The sequence below is a fragment of the Octopus bimaculoides genome, chromosome 18 (assembly GCF_001194135.2).
Source record: "Octopus bimaculoides isolate UCB-OBI-ISO-001 chromosome 18, ASM119413v2, whole genome shotgun sequence".
Taxonomy (NCBI): Eukaryota; Metazoa; Mollusca; class Cephalopoda; order Octopoda; family Octopodidae; genus Octopus; species Octopus bimaculoides.
In genome coordinates this window covers 17,943,235-17,958,903 of record NC_068998.1, presented here as the reverse complement: position 1 = coordinate 17,958,903, position 15,669 = coordinate 17,943,235, and the positions used below count along the sequence as shown (strand labels likewise).

The following is a 15,669-nucleotide window of genomic DNA, read 5'->3' as shown; positions in this document are numbered from 1 at the left end:
ATATATAAATATATAGTTTTAGGGAAAAGAACCAAGAACCAAAGTTCATGAACTCATCGATGAAAATCCACTGTCGCATATATTATCTTTATCTTATGATATTTACTTGGTATTATATTATACTCATTTATTGTGCTTTTAATTATTAATTTTTCTATATGTGACAGTGGATTTTCATCGATGAGTTCATGAACCTTGGTTCTTTTCCCTAAAACTATATATTTATATATATTTTACTCTGTGAGAAACTTAATTTAATTTTAATTTTTTATAAATTAATTTTAATTGAGTTTTTACCTGTAATTTTGGATTTTGTCCCTAATATTATTATTATTATTATTATTATTATTATATATATATATATATATATATATATCAGTTGTAAAAGAGCCAATGAGATATGTTTAGTTGAAACGCTTTGATATGAGCTGGTAGGAAGATTATTTTTCACACATAAAAGTAATAAAAAAGCAATTTTAAAAATGTGGTTTCTAAGTTTTATGACACATGAAGAAACAATGTCTGAGCAGTTCAATAAGGTTATTGATCTTTTTCTACTTTGTACTTTTCAAACTTTGCCTTGTTACAATTTCCTTACCTTACAATCTAGAGTGCTGCATGCTTCAACAGACCAATTGCACCATCTGGTGTCAATTCCCACATAAAGCCAAAGACTACACATTTTCATTCACCCTTCTGTACAAATCCAATTTTCATTCAACCTTCTGTACAAATCCAATACCTTGTGTAGGTAGTTTTGTAATAAACTGTTTTAGAACAATATACACTTACTTCTACATTACCTATTTTTTTCTAGTAACAATTAAACAAGCTGTAGCTAGTGAATCAAAAGGAAAAAAGACAAGATTGAGCCAGTTGTGAAAATTATTCATCATGTGCAATTATTTTTAAATGAGATATATATATATATATATATATATTTAATAAACTTTTACCAAACATGTTGAGTGCCATTTTTTCATTTGTCCACTTACTCATATACATACATATGCATTAACTTAAAAATTAACACTTAAGTTAGCATCAAATATAATGAAAATAAAGCATAATTAGTGTTAATATTTTTCATTTTGTTCAACAAAGAGAAGAAAAACATTGCTAAAATATGCACAGAAAAATTAATTAAACATGAAGAGAAAGATAAGATTATTATAATGTTATAAATAAATTGTATTTGTGAGTTTCAGACACCAATGACAGGCTGAGAAGAGAGAAATATAGATCAGTTATAGACTAAGGCAAACATATAAATATTAAAAGGTCATAAAGCAAAATAAGAAAAAAATTCTTAAAATAAAAAAATAATTAAATTTCAAAAATTAATTTAATAAAAGTTGAAACTGAAAATCTAAAGAAGAAATAGAATTATTAGCTTTATAACAAAACTAAAGATAAGAGTGTGTTAATTAATAGTGGAAAAATAGCAAACAAAAGCATTATGCAAAAACATATAATGAAGAAAAAAAAAACAGTTTGAGAAACTGGAAGTGGCCTGTATTGACAAAAGTATACAGTAAAGTTGGTGAGTTTTGTTAAGTTTATATATGTTGTGGAGAGAAGACAAATCTGATATTGGAGATATAATTCAAATAATTTTTCTTTTTCTCCAAAATATCAATTCTTCTTCTTCTTCACATGGTATACAAACTTACAATCCAAATGAACTTCATGGTGTGTGTGTGTGTGTGTGTGTATGTGTGTGTGTGTGTGTGTGTGTGTGTGTGCGCGTGTGCGCGCGCGCGTGTGCATGTGTGTGTATTATAAACAGTAGAATTTCTTCTTTAACAAGACTCGGTGAATATTGAGGAGTATATATTAATAAAATTTAGTTCAAAGATCAAAGAAGTGCAGCAACAGTCTGTTAGTAAAATCTAAATCAAAATGAAAATGGTAGTAGCCATACAAAAACAAACAAGTAAATAAATGAATGAATGAATGAATGAATGAATAAATAAATAAATAAATAGATAGATACATAAATAAATAGAATTCAATAACGAGCCTAATGAACAAGTGAAATGAACAGTAACTATTGAAATAAATAAGCATGAAAAGTTGTCAGCAGCATAATGTGTTATCTTGGTGGGTGGGAGCTATTCAAATTAAGAGTGCCAATAAGAGAGTAAAAGTTAAGTGCACGTTTTGAAATGCAAGTGCTGCTAGTGGCTATTTGATAGCAATGCAACAGATTTGCTTGAGAGAACAAAAATAAGACAAGAAAAGCTCCGGAAAGTAACAGAAAGCTACTTGATTGGCTTTCCAACAGTACTTCAGCCGGGATGACAACCACTGTATTTTATAAAGGAATTGGTTGGTGGAGTGATCAGCAGGGGTGAAGTCAGTGGAAAATAGAAGAGAGTGAAGGAGAAGGGGGGGGTGAGCAAAAAAAGAGAGGGGAAAGAGAGGTGGAGATGAGAAGAAAGGGGGAGATGAAGAGAAAGGAGGAGAGAGAGAGAGAGAGAAAAAGAAAGAGATGGAGACACACAGACAGAGAGACACAGAGAAAGAGAATAATTAGAGACAGAGGTAAGATGAAGAAAATGTGGAGAAACAAAAAAATAAGGAAAATATAGAGTAAAAGAGAGAGAAATGTGGAATGAGAGAGAAAGCATGACACAAGAAATAAAAGCAAGATGGAGTATGAAATTTCATCATCATCATTTAACTTTTATTTTCTGTATTGACATGGGTTGGATGGTTTAACAAAATTTGATGCGTCCAAGGACTGTATCATGCTCCAGTATCTGCTTTGGCATGGTTTCTATGACTGGACACCCTTCCAAATGTCAACTCATTTTACAGTGTGTACCAAGTGCTTTGTATCATGCCACCAGCATGAGTGGGGTTGCCGTGCAGTTTGCAAGACTATGAAGCCTGAGGGGGACAGGGTGTTTTATACTAGAAGATGAGGGATCGAAGAATGGGAGAAGGGGGAAGAACAGGTTTCTTGCTGTAGAGGAGTTATGTGGCTACTCACATTTAGAAGAGAGGGTGAGAAAGATCGGGCAGAGCTAAAAAGAGATAAAATAATGATGATGAGGCATCCAGATGGCCCCTCAAGGTACAAGGTAAGTAGGAGTGAGTGAGGACATCTTTGGCACATTGGACAAAATACCTTGTGATATTTTATTATGTTCTTTCACATTCTAAATTCAAATTGCATTTCCTCCTTCCAGCATCTCCGTATGCCAAGAGAAACCAGAGTGCAGAGGAGTGCAGAATAATAGTGAGATGTGAAAGAAAAAGAGAAAGGGCTTAGGAGAAAGGTAAACAGTGGGTGAGAAGGAGATTTGAAAACAATATGAAAGAAAAAAACAGAAAAAGAGATAGAAAGTGAAAGAAAGACAAAGATGTGTAATGCGAGTAGCAGTGGAAACAAAGGATAGATGAAGGGAAGAGGCAAATTGTAAATTACATTTAGACATGCATAGTAAGTGTGCATCTGTGGTGCAGCATGTCGTTGATGATGTAGAATACTACCTTTTACGTGTCCTAGGAGATGAGCGAGAGAAAGAATTCACCTGAGACGGTGCATTCACCATCGAGCAGATGCAGCCATCTCCTCTACAAGTAAAAGGAAAACATTGTGTCATACAGAGACCCCAATGAGTGCTGAGACTCTTGGTCAAACGTGTCTCTCTCTCTTCAGCTTAAATTACATTATTAGACTCTTCACATTCAGATTAAAGATGCACACACATTTTTTTTCAAACAGGAGTGCACATGCACACAATCACACATACATCCAACAATGACAATATATTTAATATAATTTTACACAGACAAAGAAAGTTTAATAAATAAAACCCAAGAACATGTATTTAACAAAATATAACTAATAATAATAATAATAATAATAATAATAGAACAAAAAAACAAACAAAAAGTAATTAGGCATTTACAAAACTGTTTTATTCATATGAAAAAAGGAAAAAAAATGGGCAAAAAATAGAGTTCGATTCTTAACTAAGAAAATGCATTTTCATTTCATGTGGAGGGAAGAAAAAGTTTTTTAAAAAATTGAAAAATAAAAAAAAAAGGCATTTAGGAGGGAATTGGAGAATAAAAAAACAACAAAAGGAACAACTGCAGCCATGATGAGAAGATTGAGATGCAGGCAAAGGAATAAAGCACAGCCTCAAAATCAAAACACCACAGTAACGAGTTATGAAGTCTTCATCAGTACATATCACAAACATTAAATATAAAGCTTCTCTGATTTCACGTAAGGGTGTTAAAGCTGTATTACTCTGATGGAGTGAAACAAGCTACTGTTGTTTACATGTATTAATCTTTAATTTATTTTTTTTAAATAAAAAAAAAAGGTCTGTTCTTTTTTTTTTTTGTACATTTTATTTTCTGTTTCGTGTTGTATTTTACTATCAATGGGTTAGGTATATAATTTTACCGGAATGAGCTTTTGCAACTCATAGTGCTTTTGTAGGTACCTAAAAAAAGTGGAAGAGTGGTAACATTAGTCGGAAAAAAAAAGGACATTATTATATGTTTGTGTGTGTGTGTGTGTGTATATATACATACATATATATATAAATATATATACACATTTATGAATATAAAATATTTATATATATATAGATACACACACATACACACATGCATATATATATATATATATATATATATATATATATATATATATATATACACACACATACACACTCGTGTTTTTTTTCTCATTATGTCTTAATACATGATACAAGCTAAGTAGAAAAATTATCAAAAACAAAAAAAAACTTTACATTTAACAACATGCAACATTTACAAGCAAGCAATACAAGTTTTTCTCACGTTTTCTTATTCAGATATGTATAATGATAGCCAAACTGGGTGGATGTAGGTGCAAGGGGTATTTCACACACACACACAGAGTAAAAGAATGTCATAAGCAACAAGTCATAGCAGCTTGATGTGTGTGTATGAATGCACGCACACACATAAGTTTTAGAATTTGAGACACCTCTATTGCCTACTCTTGGGATAAATTTCATACATGATGGAATGTGTACAGGTTGTACTCAGTATTTGAGAACAAATTTCTTGTAAGCCATAAATGGAAGATGATGTAATGTAATGTCATGCAGTATATGCCAAATTCTAACTTTCTCATTTCTCTTTCAGATATATCAACAGCATCAATATCAATAAGGTAAATTCCATTCTGACACGGAAAATGAAAAGGCTCATGATTCTAGCTTCCAACCATGGCAACTTGGAGATTACTAACTCCTTGAATGTAGCCAGATCGTTCATGTCTAGGGTCAGGGGAAAAGTTGAAGATCCCTAGCAGGGATGTATCATCTGTGGTTGCATTTTCAGAAAGAAGAATTCTCAGCAGTCAGATATCGTCAAGACAGCCAGGTTTGTCCAAAAGGTCCAATACATCATGAACAACCTATGGTGTACAAGAACATCAGACAAAAATATTACATGATGCTGAGAAGGCAGTTTATGTTTGGCAAGTCCTGAGAGGACTATGTGAACCAACATTACATAACTTCTAGTTCTCTAGATCTGACCCCTCCACCCCTCGGGACTGTGTCTATGGTATCATCCAAGGTAGGAGTCTTACCATCATGGGTATAGTGGATGGCATACGTGGTGATCTTAAGTTGAATAGCCTGTGTCTGCCATTCATTCTTCTTTCCTAGGACTATGCAGGAGAAGGAAGGTAGTGGTCAGTATGATGTTTTGTTTTTCCTTGTATATGATTTTGTTCCCAAATACCTTGTACACTCTGTATATATCTAAAAATGTTGTGCACATGTAGGCATGAAGAATGTATGCCTCAGGTTTGTATGAATACAATAATGTGATTTAGTTTACAAATATCGATTCTTACAAGCTATCCACAATATTGTGCTTGTGCTCGCATATACTGAAACTAGGTGGGGTGCTGGTGTAAAATCCCCATAATCAAAACTATAAAGGATTGTTTTTAACCCTTCTTGTATTTTCAAGGATATTGATTTACAAAGAAGTTCTTTGAAACTTCTTAGTCCCCAAAAATCATTTTCAAATTTCTAATAGGATGAATGATGCAGTAAATACTCCCTATTTGGCTTGACTAATTAAAAGTGAAAGGTTAGTTAAAACAATGCAACTATTTAAAGTGCTGTTAACTTTTTGATGTGATTCTACTGTAATGCAAACTATATTTAAACACCTAAGGTCTTATTTTCAGATTTCGGATGAGTCACAAAGATGAAGTATTTCTTTCGCTGAAAGACTTCCAAATCATATTTCATTGATCACATGGTTATGCTTTATTGTAATTAGTGGCAATTGGTTGATGAAGTATAGAGCTGATTGCAATACTGGCTGAGTCATAAAAGCTTAGACCTTTTTCAAAAGAGACACACTGAGATAGCGACTTTTTTTAGCAAATATATAAAAATATTTTTAGCAGATATATAAAAGCATTTTTATTGTTTATTCATGATAGAGAAATCAAAGGTTAAATGAAAATAAAAAATTAACAATAGGAGACAATGTCCTCTTACATTTATTATGAATATAGTATACCCAACTGTGTTAAATATTACACTAGAAACAGAGACAAATTCATGATAATTGCTAGTAGGTCAACTGAACTGGCTGAGGAGTCAACAGATTCTATCTTGTCTCTGTTACAGCATGTTTTTACCTGAGATACAGTATGAACATTAAGAGGCACAGCTCACTATTATAAGCAGTAATGGATTCAAATCTTGCCATTCATGACTGAGAATGAGTGAAATACTATTACTGCCTAAGATAAAACCAATGTCTTGATTACTCTTAGTGGATCAATGAAAGTTCTTGATCTATGTTTTCAGAGTGCAAACAACGTAGAAGCATAATATTCTGAAGTCAACGAACACACATAAATATTTGTGTATGTGTGTGCAGTCTAATGACTGAAACAATATATATATATATATATATATATATATATATAGGTGCATTTGATTATTTTTCATTTGGTTTGGTATATTGATATAACTAGCAAGTCAAAACATGTTCTAAATTCATATGAATTAGATCCATCAATATGTTTGTTACACTATTATACAACAATATTAATGAACATAAAAATCCATTACTGGCTTCAACACTATTCAACATATTGGCACAGGCTAAATAGTGCTGCAAATTTACTTATATAAATTGTGGGAAGTACTATTTTACAGATTGGAACTCTTTGTTTGTTTGTTTGTTTAAACTATTCAACAATGAAGTGTGAGCAATACAAATAACTTGTAAATTAGATGATGTACAATATTTACAAGTATATTCATTGTGATATTTAAGTGTATTTTAAACAGCAGACAAAATATCTGGCAGATAACATTTAACTATTTTATTTGTTTTAATTCAGTTTCATGCTTGGTTCATTTTCCAGAAATCCTTTATATATATTATTGAACATGGCATAAATATTAGCCGATACTCAAGGGGGTGAGTGTCGTGGATTTTAGTAGCAACCCAACAATCACTTGAGTGAGTGTCGTGGATTTGAGTGGCCGTCCAACGATCACTGGAGAGTTTGCCGAAAATCAGGGTTTTTATAACTACTTCCTAGAACCGTATCCCGTGAAAAACTTCTTCAACAAAGTTCAGAATTCATATATGGGCAGTAGATATCACTGCTAGAGAACTTGAAGATGAGTTGGAAGTTTTTAAACGTATGGTTCATGAAGTATATCCCTTTATGCATGTTAAAAAACACTCAGAACTTTCCAGACAACCTAATATATAATTCTCAAAATTATATAGGATATTGGAATTATAACTTGTGGTGTCTCTTGGCTATTATAATTTGGCAACATAGACAATTAGAAAATATACAATTATATATTTAACTAAAAAAATGCTTATTCAATAAGAAATTAGTGGACACTATCCATGTACACAAACATAAATGCATACGGATCTGAGCATATGACAGTTAAGTAACTATCTTAGCTCTCTGGGCTACATGTTACAAAACTTGAATTCTCAAAAAGTTGGTCTTATAGACAGGATGATAATACCTAGAAAGCTAACAAAATAGTAAACATTCCTCTGAGCCCAAAATGTCCCAAATATTATATTTAAACTTTATAGATCCTTAAATGTTTAATTAACTCTTGATAACCACAACTAACTGGGGATGCAAATTGGTCGCAGAATATCTCAGCCAGTTCCTTGATATGGTAAGGAAGCAATAGCTATTTACACCAGTGATTCTTAATCTTTTGTAGCCCCATTCACCAAATGCTGTTTCACAAATGTCCCCTCCATGTTTGCAAAAATAAAACTTTTATATATATATATATATATATATATATATATATATAAATATTAAGGAAAAAACCAAGATTATTTTAATTAAACAGAGGCTAATTTTGCCCAATAATTTATTATCCATATCTTATTACACTATGCCATCAAGCATTTGCCTCTTTTTAGACATCTATGAGGACCAGAGTATTAATTTTTTATAAAAATTACTAAAGGAAACAAGGACTTATATCATGAAATTATATTGGACCTTGGTGCCTCATCAGTCACGTTTCCACTCACAGATAACATAATGTCCTACTGATAAGCTAATTCAGACATTTTTGAATATATGTTTAAAAATAAAAGTGTTCTACTTGGTTTAAATATCTTATTTCTAAGAAAAATCATGACCCCTTGGAACATTAAGTGCCCCACTATGCTGCCTGACCTCTTAATATTTGCCACCCACTTATGAACTTAGATCATCATTACTATTATTATTATTATTATTATTATTATTATTATTATTATTATTATTAAAGCAGTGAGCTGGCAGAATCATTAACATGCCAGACAAAATGTTTAGTGATATTTCATCTGTCTTTACGTTCTGAGTTCAAATTCCACCAAGGTCCACTTTGCCTTTCATCTTTTCGGGGTTGGTCAAATAAGTACCAGTCGAGTACTGAGGTTGATGTAATCAACTAGTCCCCCCACCACCACTTAAAATTTCAGTAGAAAGAATTATTATTATTAACACTATCATGCCACTGAACTGGATCTTTGCATTTACTTGTGCCGTGGGAAAACAGGAGAGAAATACAAGCACTTAATTGTAGTGTAGACTGCAAGAGTTTCAAAGCAAGTTTGTGAGAAAAACACTTACATCAATCCAAGAAAATGAGTCATACAGGAAGTGGAACTTTTCACAAAAATAAACAATACAAAATTATACATGCAACTAAAACTGAAGCAGGCATTAAAAAAAAAAAAAAAAGAATTTTTTATTTTTAAATTTAAATTTTTCGTTTTTTTTTTTTTAAATGTATGAAATAGGTTTTTCTATGTAGTTGCACATTTCTGTCAATAACATGATTTATAAATCACAAAACTTATGCAATTGTGCAGTGATTCAAAATGGGAAAATACTAAAAATAGAACAGCAAGCTACTTATACTCATTAAATTGCAATTCACTTAGGTTTAAGAAAGTTGGTAATTTATTTAGTATAGGTAGATAAACTAGAAAGAAGCAACGGGGCAATTTATCAATAAAAAAAAACAAACTGACAGCTTGTATTTTAACCTAAATTTAGCAAACCAACAATAGAAACCCTATGTTATTGCTTAACCCAGTAGAAAATAGCAGCTAAATTTCTCTTACATCACATCCTACTACCTTTATAAGATACACTACATAATGTAGTCCTAGATGTCCTACACATCTCTAAAAAAACAAGATATTCATACCTGGACTGCTTTTGATCAGAGGTCTGCTCAATCAGAGTAAACCTGCTATAAAACAACAATAACCTAAATTTGGTGAAATTAGAAAGATTTCTGAAGCACATACAATATGCAACAAAAAGAAAACAAAAATCTTCATACTAAAAACCTTCTCTTTCATTGGTTGTTTTCCACAACACTTGAAGGTTGCTAACAAATCCACTAAGATCATCTTTACATTTTATCCTTTCTAAGTCAATAAAATATATACTGGTAATAATCTAATCAAATGTTATTTTCTCTCTCACATCATCACACAAATAATAATAATAATAATAATAATAATAATGATGATGATGATGATGATAATAATAATGATAATGGCCTTGCGCCTAAAGTACATAGATCCCCAACTACCAATGCTGACAAAACTAGGGTATTTATAATCTTGAATACCACTAACATGGAATATGACAGATAAATAAATGTGCAGCAGTATATAGATTAATTTAACTTCCCAAAGTAGAACTGACACTACAGGACAGTCTATAAATTTATATTTCTGTGTAGTTGTGTATGCAAAAGAAAGATGAAGAGAGTGGAAAAGAGAGAAAGAACACATCAGAACACACTTAACTAAAAATATATCAATAACAAATAAATGAACAGACATATCCAACGTATATACAACAATAATTACTGAAGTAGCAAACACGAAATTAATTGCAGTCTGATCTCACATTGCAAACAAATTCCACAAAAGAATAAAAACACAAATTTACAGGATTCACCAACATTTGCCACTTCAATTTACAACAATTAAGGAGAAAATTAAAAAGAAAAGAGTAATCACCTTTTCCCATGTTCAGTAAGTCCAGATCTTCCAGAGTCAAGAGATCTCATTTTCCTCTGGCCGTCTTTGTTATATGTATACTCTCCACTATGATAAGAATCCCTTTCACCATATAAGCTGGCATGGTTTTCAGGTACAATATCTGGTCTGCCTCCCAAAGCTAGTGAACAGCAGGAAAAAAAAAAAATTAAGTTCAATAATGAAGAAGAAAATATTGAAGGAATGAATGCATTTTAAAACAACAAGCCAGAGGTGGTAGCCTTTACATAGTCACTCATCTTGCTAAAAATAGCAATTGAATCTGACTCAAAATCTCACCCTGCTGTCTTAAATAAGGAAAGTAAAGATTAGATATTGTAGTCATACCTATATAAACTTCAACAGAAGGGATGGTTACAGCTGGAGAGCTTTTAATCATAATTCTATTCAATCGATATTGACTTGGGACTAAACAACATTATTGCTGAGTAAGTGACTGAATAGTAAGATCTTATGTTTATAACATTAGCCCAATAAGAATCCTGTTAAGCTGATAAAATAAGAATACCAGCCTGTATCAAAGCAATCGTATGGAGTTAATATGTCACCCTTGCTAAAAGAAACTGGCATGATATTGCTATTAATTAATTCAAACAAAATTCTCCTCTTGTTTATGGAGTAACAGGTACACTTCTATTTCCATTTCTATCCATCAGCCACTCTCCTTTCATGCTCTTATCTTATGTACCCATTCACCCTATCCAATCCTCTGGACCATTTCTCTAATATTCACTTTCCTGTAACTTGAGGATATGCTCTGACACCTCTGCACTATCTTCTTTCCATTTCCAACTAGCGTAGCCATGTATTTCCTCTACAGCATCTGTTTCTGTCCCTCTATCACAGTTTAACCTCTTGTCACCTGGCATAAAGCTACCTCCCTCAATACTACACCCACTAAGTTGAGAGGTCTTGTCTTGTGAGTTTCTGGGGGGACCTTACTTGAGCCGGTGTCACATAGAAAGCATCCAGTACACTCAGTGAAGTGGTTGGTGTTAGGTTGGTGCCATAGAAATTATGCCAAAGCAGACATTGGAGTTTGGGGCAGTCCTTTAGATCATTGGCTCCTGGCAAACCATCCAACCCATGCTAGCATAAGATGATGATGACAACTAGTGTGAGACTTCATTAATGTTACAACCCTACCCTTATATTTCCAATTAACATAAACAGGATGTGAATGTACATACTTGCATATTGTAAGTGCAACTATTACGACATTGTTATGCCTATGCTGGAAATTGTGGAAAGCTGAATGAATACAACACAGTAAGCCATCACAATAAGGTTAATGATTCATATCCTGTTAGCATCACTATGTACAAGGCCTCCATCAGTCAACATTGACCATGCATCTGCTCAGGAACATATAGGCCTGGACAAGATTTTTGAGGAAGACTAGCAGTTACCCATGCATGCAAGTCTTTCTATGTCACTTATCTTTATTTAAGGGAAAGGCCATCAACCTAGGTTGACACAACTAGGCACCAGAATCATCACATGTATTACTAACCGAATGCAAAGAGCTGAAATAATGCCAACATATCAGCCAACAGACAAGTGTCTATGTAGTGACTTGATCTGCTAGAAATAATAGTCAAATCTCCTTTAAATAACGCCATATCTTTAAAAAGATCAGGGAAGAACTTATTAACTCATTGGAGAATGTAGTTTTAGATACACTATGTCTGATGAAAAAATGGATTAGATGATCAGATCTGGAATAACTTAAATCCAATGTCAACTCAATCAGAGCTGACTTGAGTAGTAAACAAAATCAGTAGCAACAGAAGAGGAATTGATAGCAAACATTACTGAGTCATTTTTAACCCTTACCAACCTGCCCGGTTCTATGATACAAACTCCCTGTTTTAAAATGATCTAAATTAAAACCTTCCATCAGAATTTCATGCAAATTTATGTTCCAAACACCAGCTTCATAACAACAAAGTTATTGTAATAAATTCTTTATTATTTTCAAAATTACTTAAAATAAAGACTGTGTATTTCAAAGAAAATATGGTAACAAAAGGGTTGGGCCATACATACACCACAACACAAAAACAAGGATTTGTGTAATTGATGATTTGCTCAATGCTTTGTATGGTAACATGGCTGAAAAAGAAATCCACCCTCTGGATATGATGCTAATCTTGCAGTCAACTATCTCAGAAGACTCTCCAACTACTGAAACTGAGATGTGGAATTCCGAGTCATCAAGAATGACATCAAAATGTCTGCAAAAAGGTATTAATTTACAACTAGAGTTAGTGGTCTATTTACATGAACCAAACACTGCAGAGTGCATGTACTATATGGAAGAAAGAAATCATATAAACTATGCATGAAAATGAGTTTTAACAATTGAAGTCATCACCATCACAATACAAATAATAGTAGTTAGTAATAGTGATATACAAACTCTTACCAGACTTTTTACCACTTTCATCTGAAAAGCTAATAGTGCGTTGGTTTCTGTCGGATTGCTTGCTGGTCTGTCCAGCATCAGCAGCAAGTTCACTGGTTGTAGGAAAACGTGGCCGGCCAGCTATGGAAGTCTTCTTTTTGGAAGGGGAATGCTTCAAGGCTGCAAGAGAATGACAGAACCAAATTGAAATGACATCTCAAAATACAATCTGAGATTTATATAACTTATGTTTTTAAGATGAAAAACAATCACAGTATCACAAGTGAAATAGAAAGACCCAAGAATATTCTTTCATTGTTTCAACCAGGCTTGTACCAAACAGGGCAATGAATCACCACATGAGAAACTTAAATGAATATAGGAATAATATTTACTTATCAGAAAACTAAGGGAATCAACTACTCTATTTTTAATTTACATTTAAAAATAGAAATTTCTTAGTAGTCATTACCCTTAATTGTCTAAATGCCCAAGAGAATTATTGTGAAGATGAAATTATAATCAGTTATTTTCTTTCAGATTATACTATGGCCTGCAGCTGTCTTTCATAGGGCAATATGACTCACAATACTTTCGGCAAGACAGACCTGATTTTAGAAAGTCTGAAACCTACAAGCACATTAGTCTCTATTTCATCTAATACATCAGATATATACTAATTCTGCCATCATTTCCCAGCATCCTATAAGCCAATGTAACTGGCACTCTGTCAGTTACGACAATGAGCATTCCAATTGCTCCAATCAACAGAACAGCCTGCTCATGAAATTAATGTGCAAACGGCAGAGCACTCCACAGACATGCATACTCTTCATGTAGTTCTCAGGGAAATTCAGCATGACACGGAATTCAAAAGGCCAGCCTTTTGAGTTGTAGGTAAAACTCATTTTTGCCAGGTGAGTGGACTGGAGCAATGTGAAATAAAGCACCTTGCTCAAAGACACAATGTGCTGCAAGGAATCGAACTAAGGATTGTGAGCTGAATATTCTAACCACTAAGCCAAGTGCCAATGTAGACTACAACAAACTACTAACTCCAATGCCTTCATATGTTTTTGTTTTCTTTTTTTTTTTCTTTGTAACGTACCATAAGGGGAAAATAAAAGTTATGGTTTAACGGACCTGTAATTATGTGGCAATTACTAAAAAGTAATATTGCTGTCTTACAGTAATTAAAAAGAAAAAATTTTACTATAATGTATCTCAATAATGAAAGTATGATGAAATTAGTTAATAATATTTATTACCATCACAGTTGCTTTAATAACCACTTTTCCATGCTTGAATTAGTTCAAATGGAATTTGTTGAGGAAGATTTTCTATAGAAAGATGCTCTTCTTATTGCCAACTGTTTCCAAGCAAAATAATATTCCCCTATGGTCAGACATTTTCATGGAAGGTTGAAAATGAATGATACTGATTGTATAATGGTGACATCTGTTTACAACTATCACATAATATTGAGACAATCAGACACACACACACATATATCTATGATGAGGTTCTTTCAGTTTTCACCTGCCAAATTCACTCACACGGCATTAGTCAGCCCAAGGCTATAGTATAAGACACTTGCCCAGGTATCAGGTAGTAAGATTAGATGTGGAACTACATTTGGGAAGCAAACATCTTAACCACACAGCCATGTCTGAATCCCCCACAAAATAACTGTTTTTAATAATAGGCACAGAGCAAAAAATTTGGACTTCCTTCAGTTTCTGTTTATCAAATCCATGCACAAGTCTTTGGTTGACCTGAGGCTATAGTAGAAGACACTTGCCCAGGGTGCCACACAACAGGACTGAACCCAGAACATAATTGTTTCCAATTTTAGGCACAAAGCCAGCAGTTTTGAGAGGAGGGAAACAGCTGATTATATCAACTCTAATATTTAACTGGCACTTTATTTAATTGACCAATGAGGGATGATCAGTGAAATTGATCTCTAATACTAATAATTATTTCTAACAAAAGCATAAGCTCCAAATTTACGGTAAGGAAAGAAGTTAGTCAATTACATCGACCGAAGTCCTTGACTGGTACTTTATCAACCCGCAGAAGGATGAAAGGCTAAGTTAATCATGGTAGGATTTGAACTCAGAACATAAAGTAGTATAACTAAATGACAGAAAGCATTTTGTACAACAATACTAATTTTGCCATCCACCACAACATAAATATCAATGCAATGGAGAATATTAATACAAAGTTTTACATCAAGTACTAAAAGGTGTTAAACTAAATATTTTATAATTAAACAAAGCAATATATATAAATATAGAATAATGGGTAAACATGAAAAAAAATTATGGTAATATAATGGATAGAATCTGAACAAGTAGGACTGGGTACTCAAATTTTATCTGCTTCCATATACTTAATTTTTTGTTGCATTTTTGTTTTTTTACATCTATACACTTTATTTTGTCTAAATATAAACATGTTTACACAGTTGGTTTCTAGATTAGGCATCAGTAAGGTTAATTTGATTTGGTATTAGTTGCTTCAAGTTAACATATTAATGTTTGTGTGATAGAGCTGTTAAGCAGTAAATCTACTGAATTGTGTACAATATATATATATACAAATATATATATACAAATATATATATATATATA

General features: G+C 32.7%; 1 protein-coding gene across 12 annotated transcripts in view; it reads right to left on the bottom strand.

Annotated features, from left to right (window-relative positions):
* Window positions 1–15,669, bottom strand: part of LOC106882892 (phosphatidylinositol 4-phosphate 5-kinase type-1 alpha) — a 234,919-nt gene that overhangs the window by 67,982 nt on the left and 151,268 nt on the right. For 8 of the 12 annotated variants that reach the window (XM_052974610.1, XM_052974613.1, XM_052974611.1 and 5 more), the window contains 4 exons: window positions 13,052–13,210; window positions 10,585–10,744; window positions 9,173–9,208; window positions 3,502–3,585 (listed from right to left, as the gene is read on the bottom strand). In XM_052974610.1, coding sequence (XP_052830570.1) covers window positions 3,502–3,585; window positions 9,173–9,208; window positions 10,585–10,744; window positions 13,052–13,210 — 439 coding nt within the window. Of the gene's footprint in view, window positions 1–3,501; window positions 3,586–4,351; window positions 4,470–9,172; window positions 9,209–10,584; window positions 10,745–13,051; window positions 13,211–15,669 lie in introns of those variants that run through there. The other 4 variants (XM_052974621.1, XM_052974612.1, XM_052974614.1 and 1 more) reach the window with 4 other exon arrangements.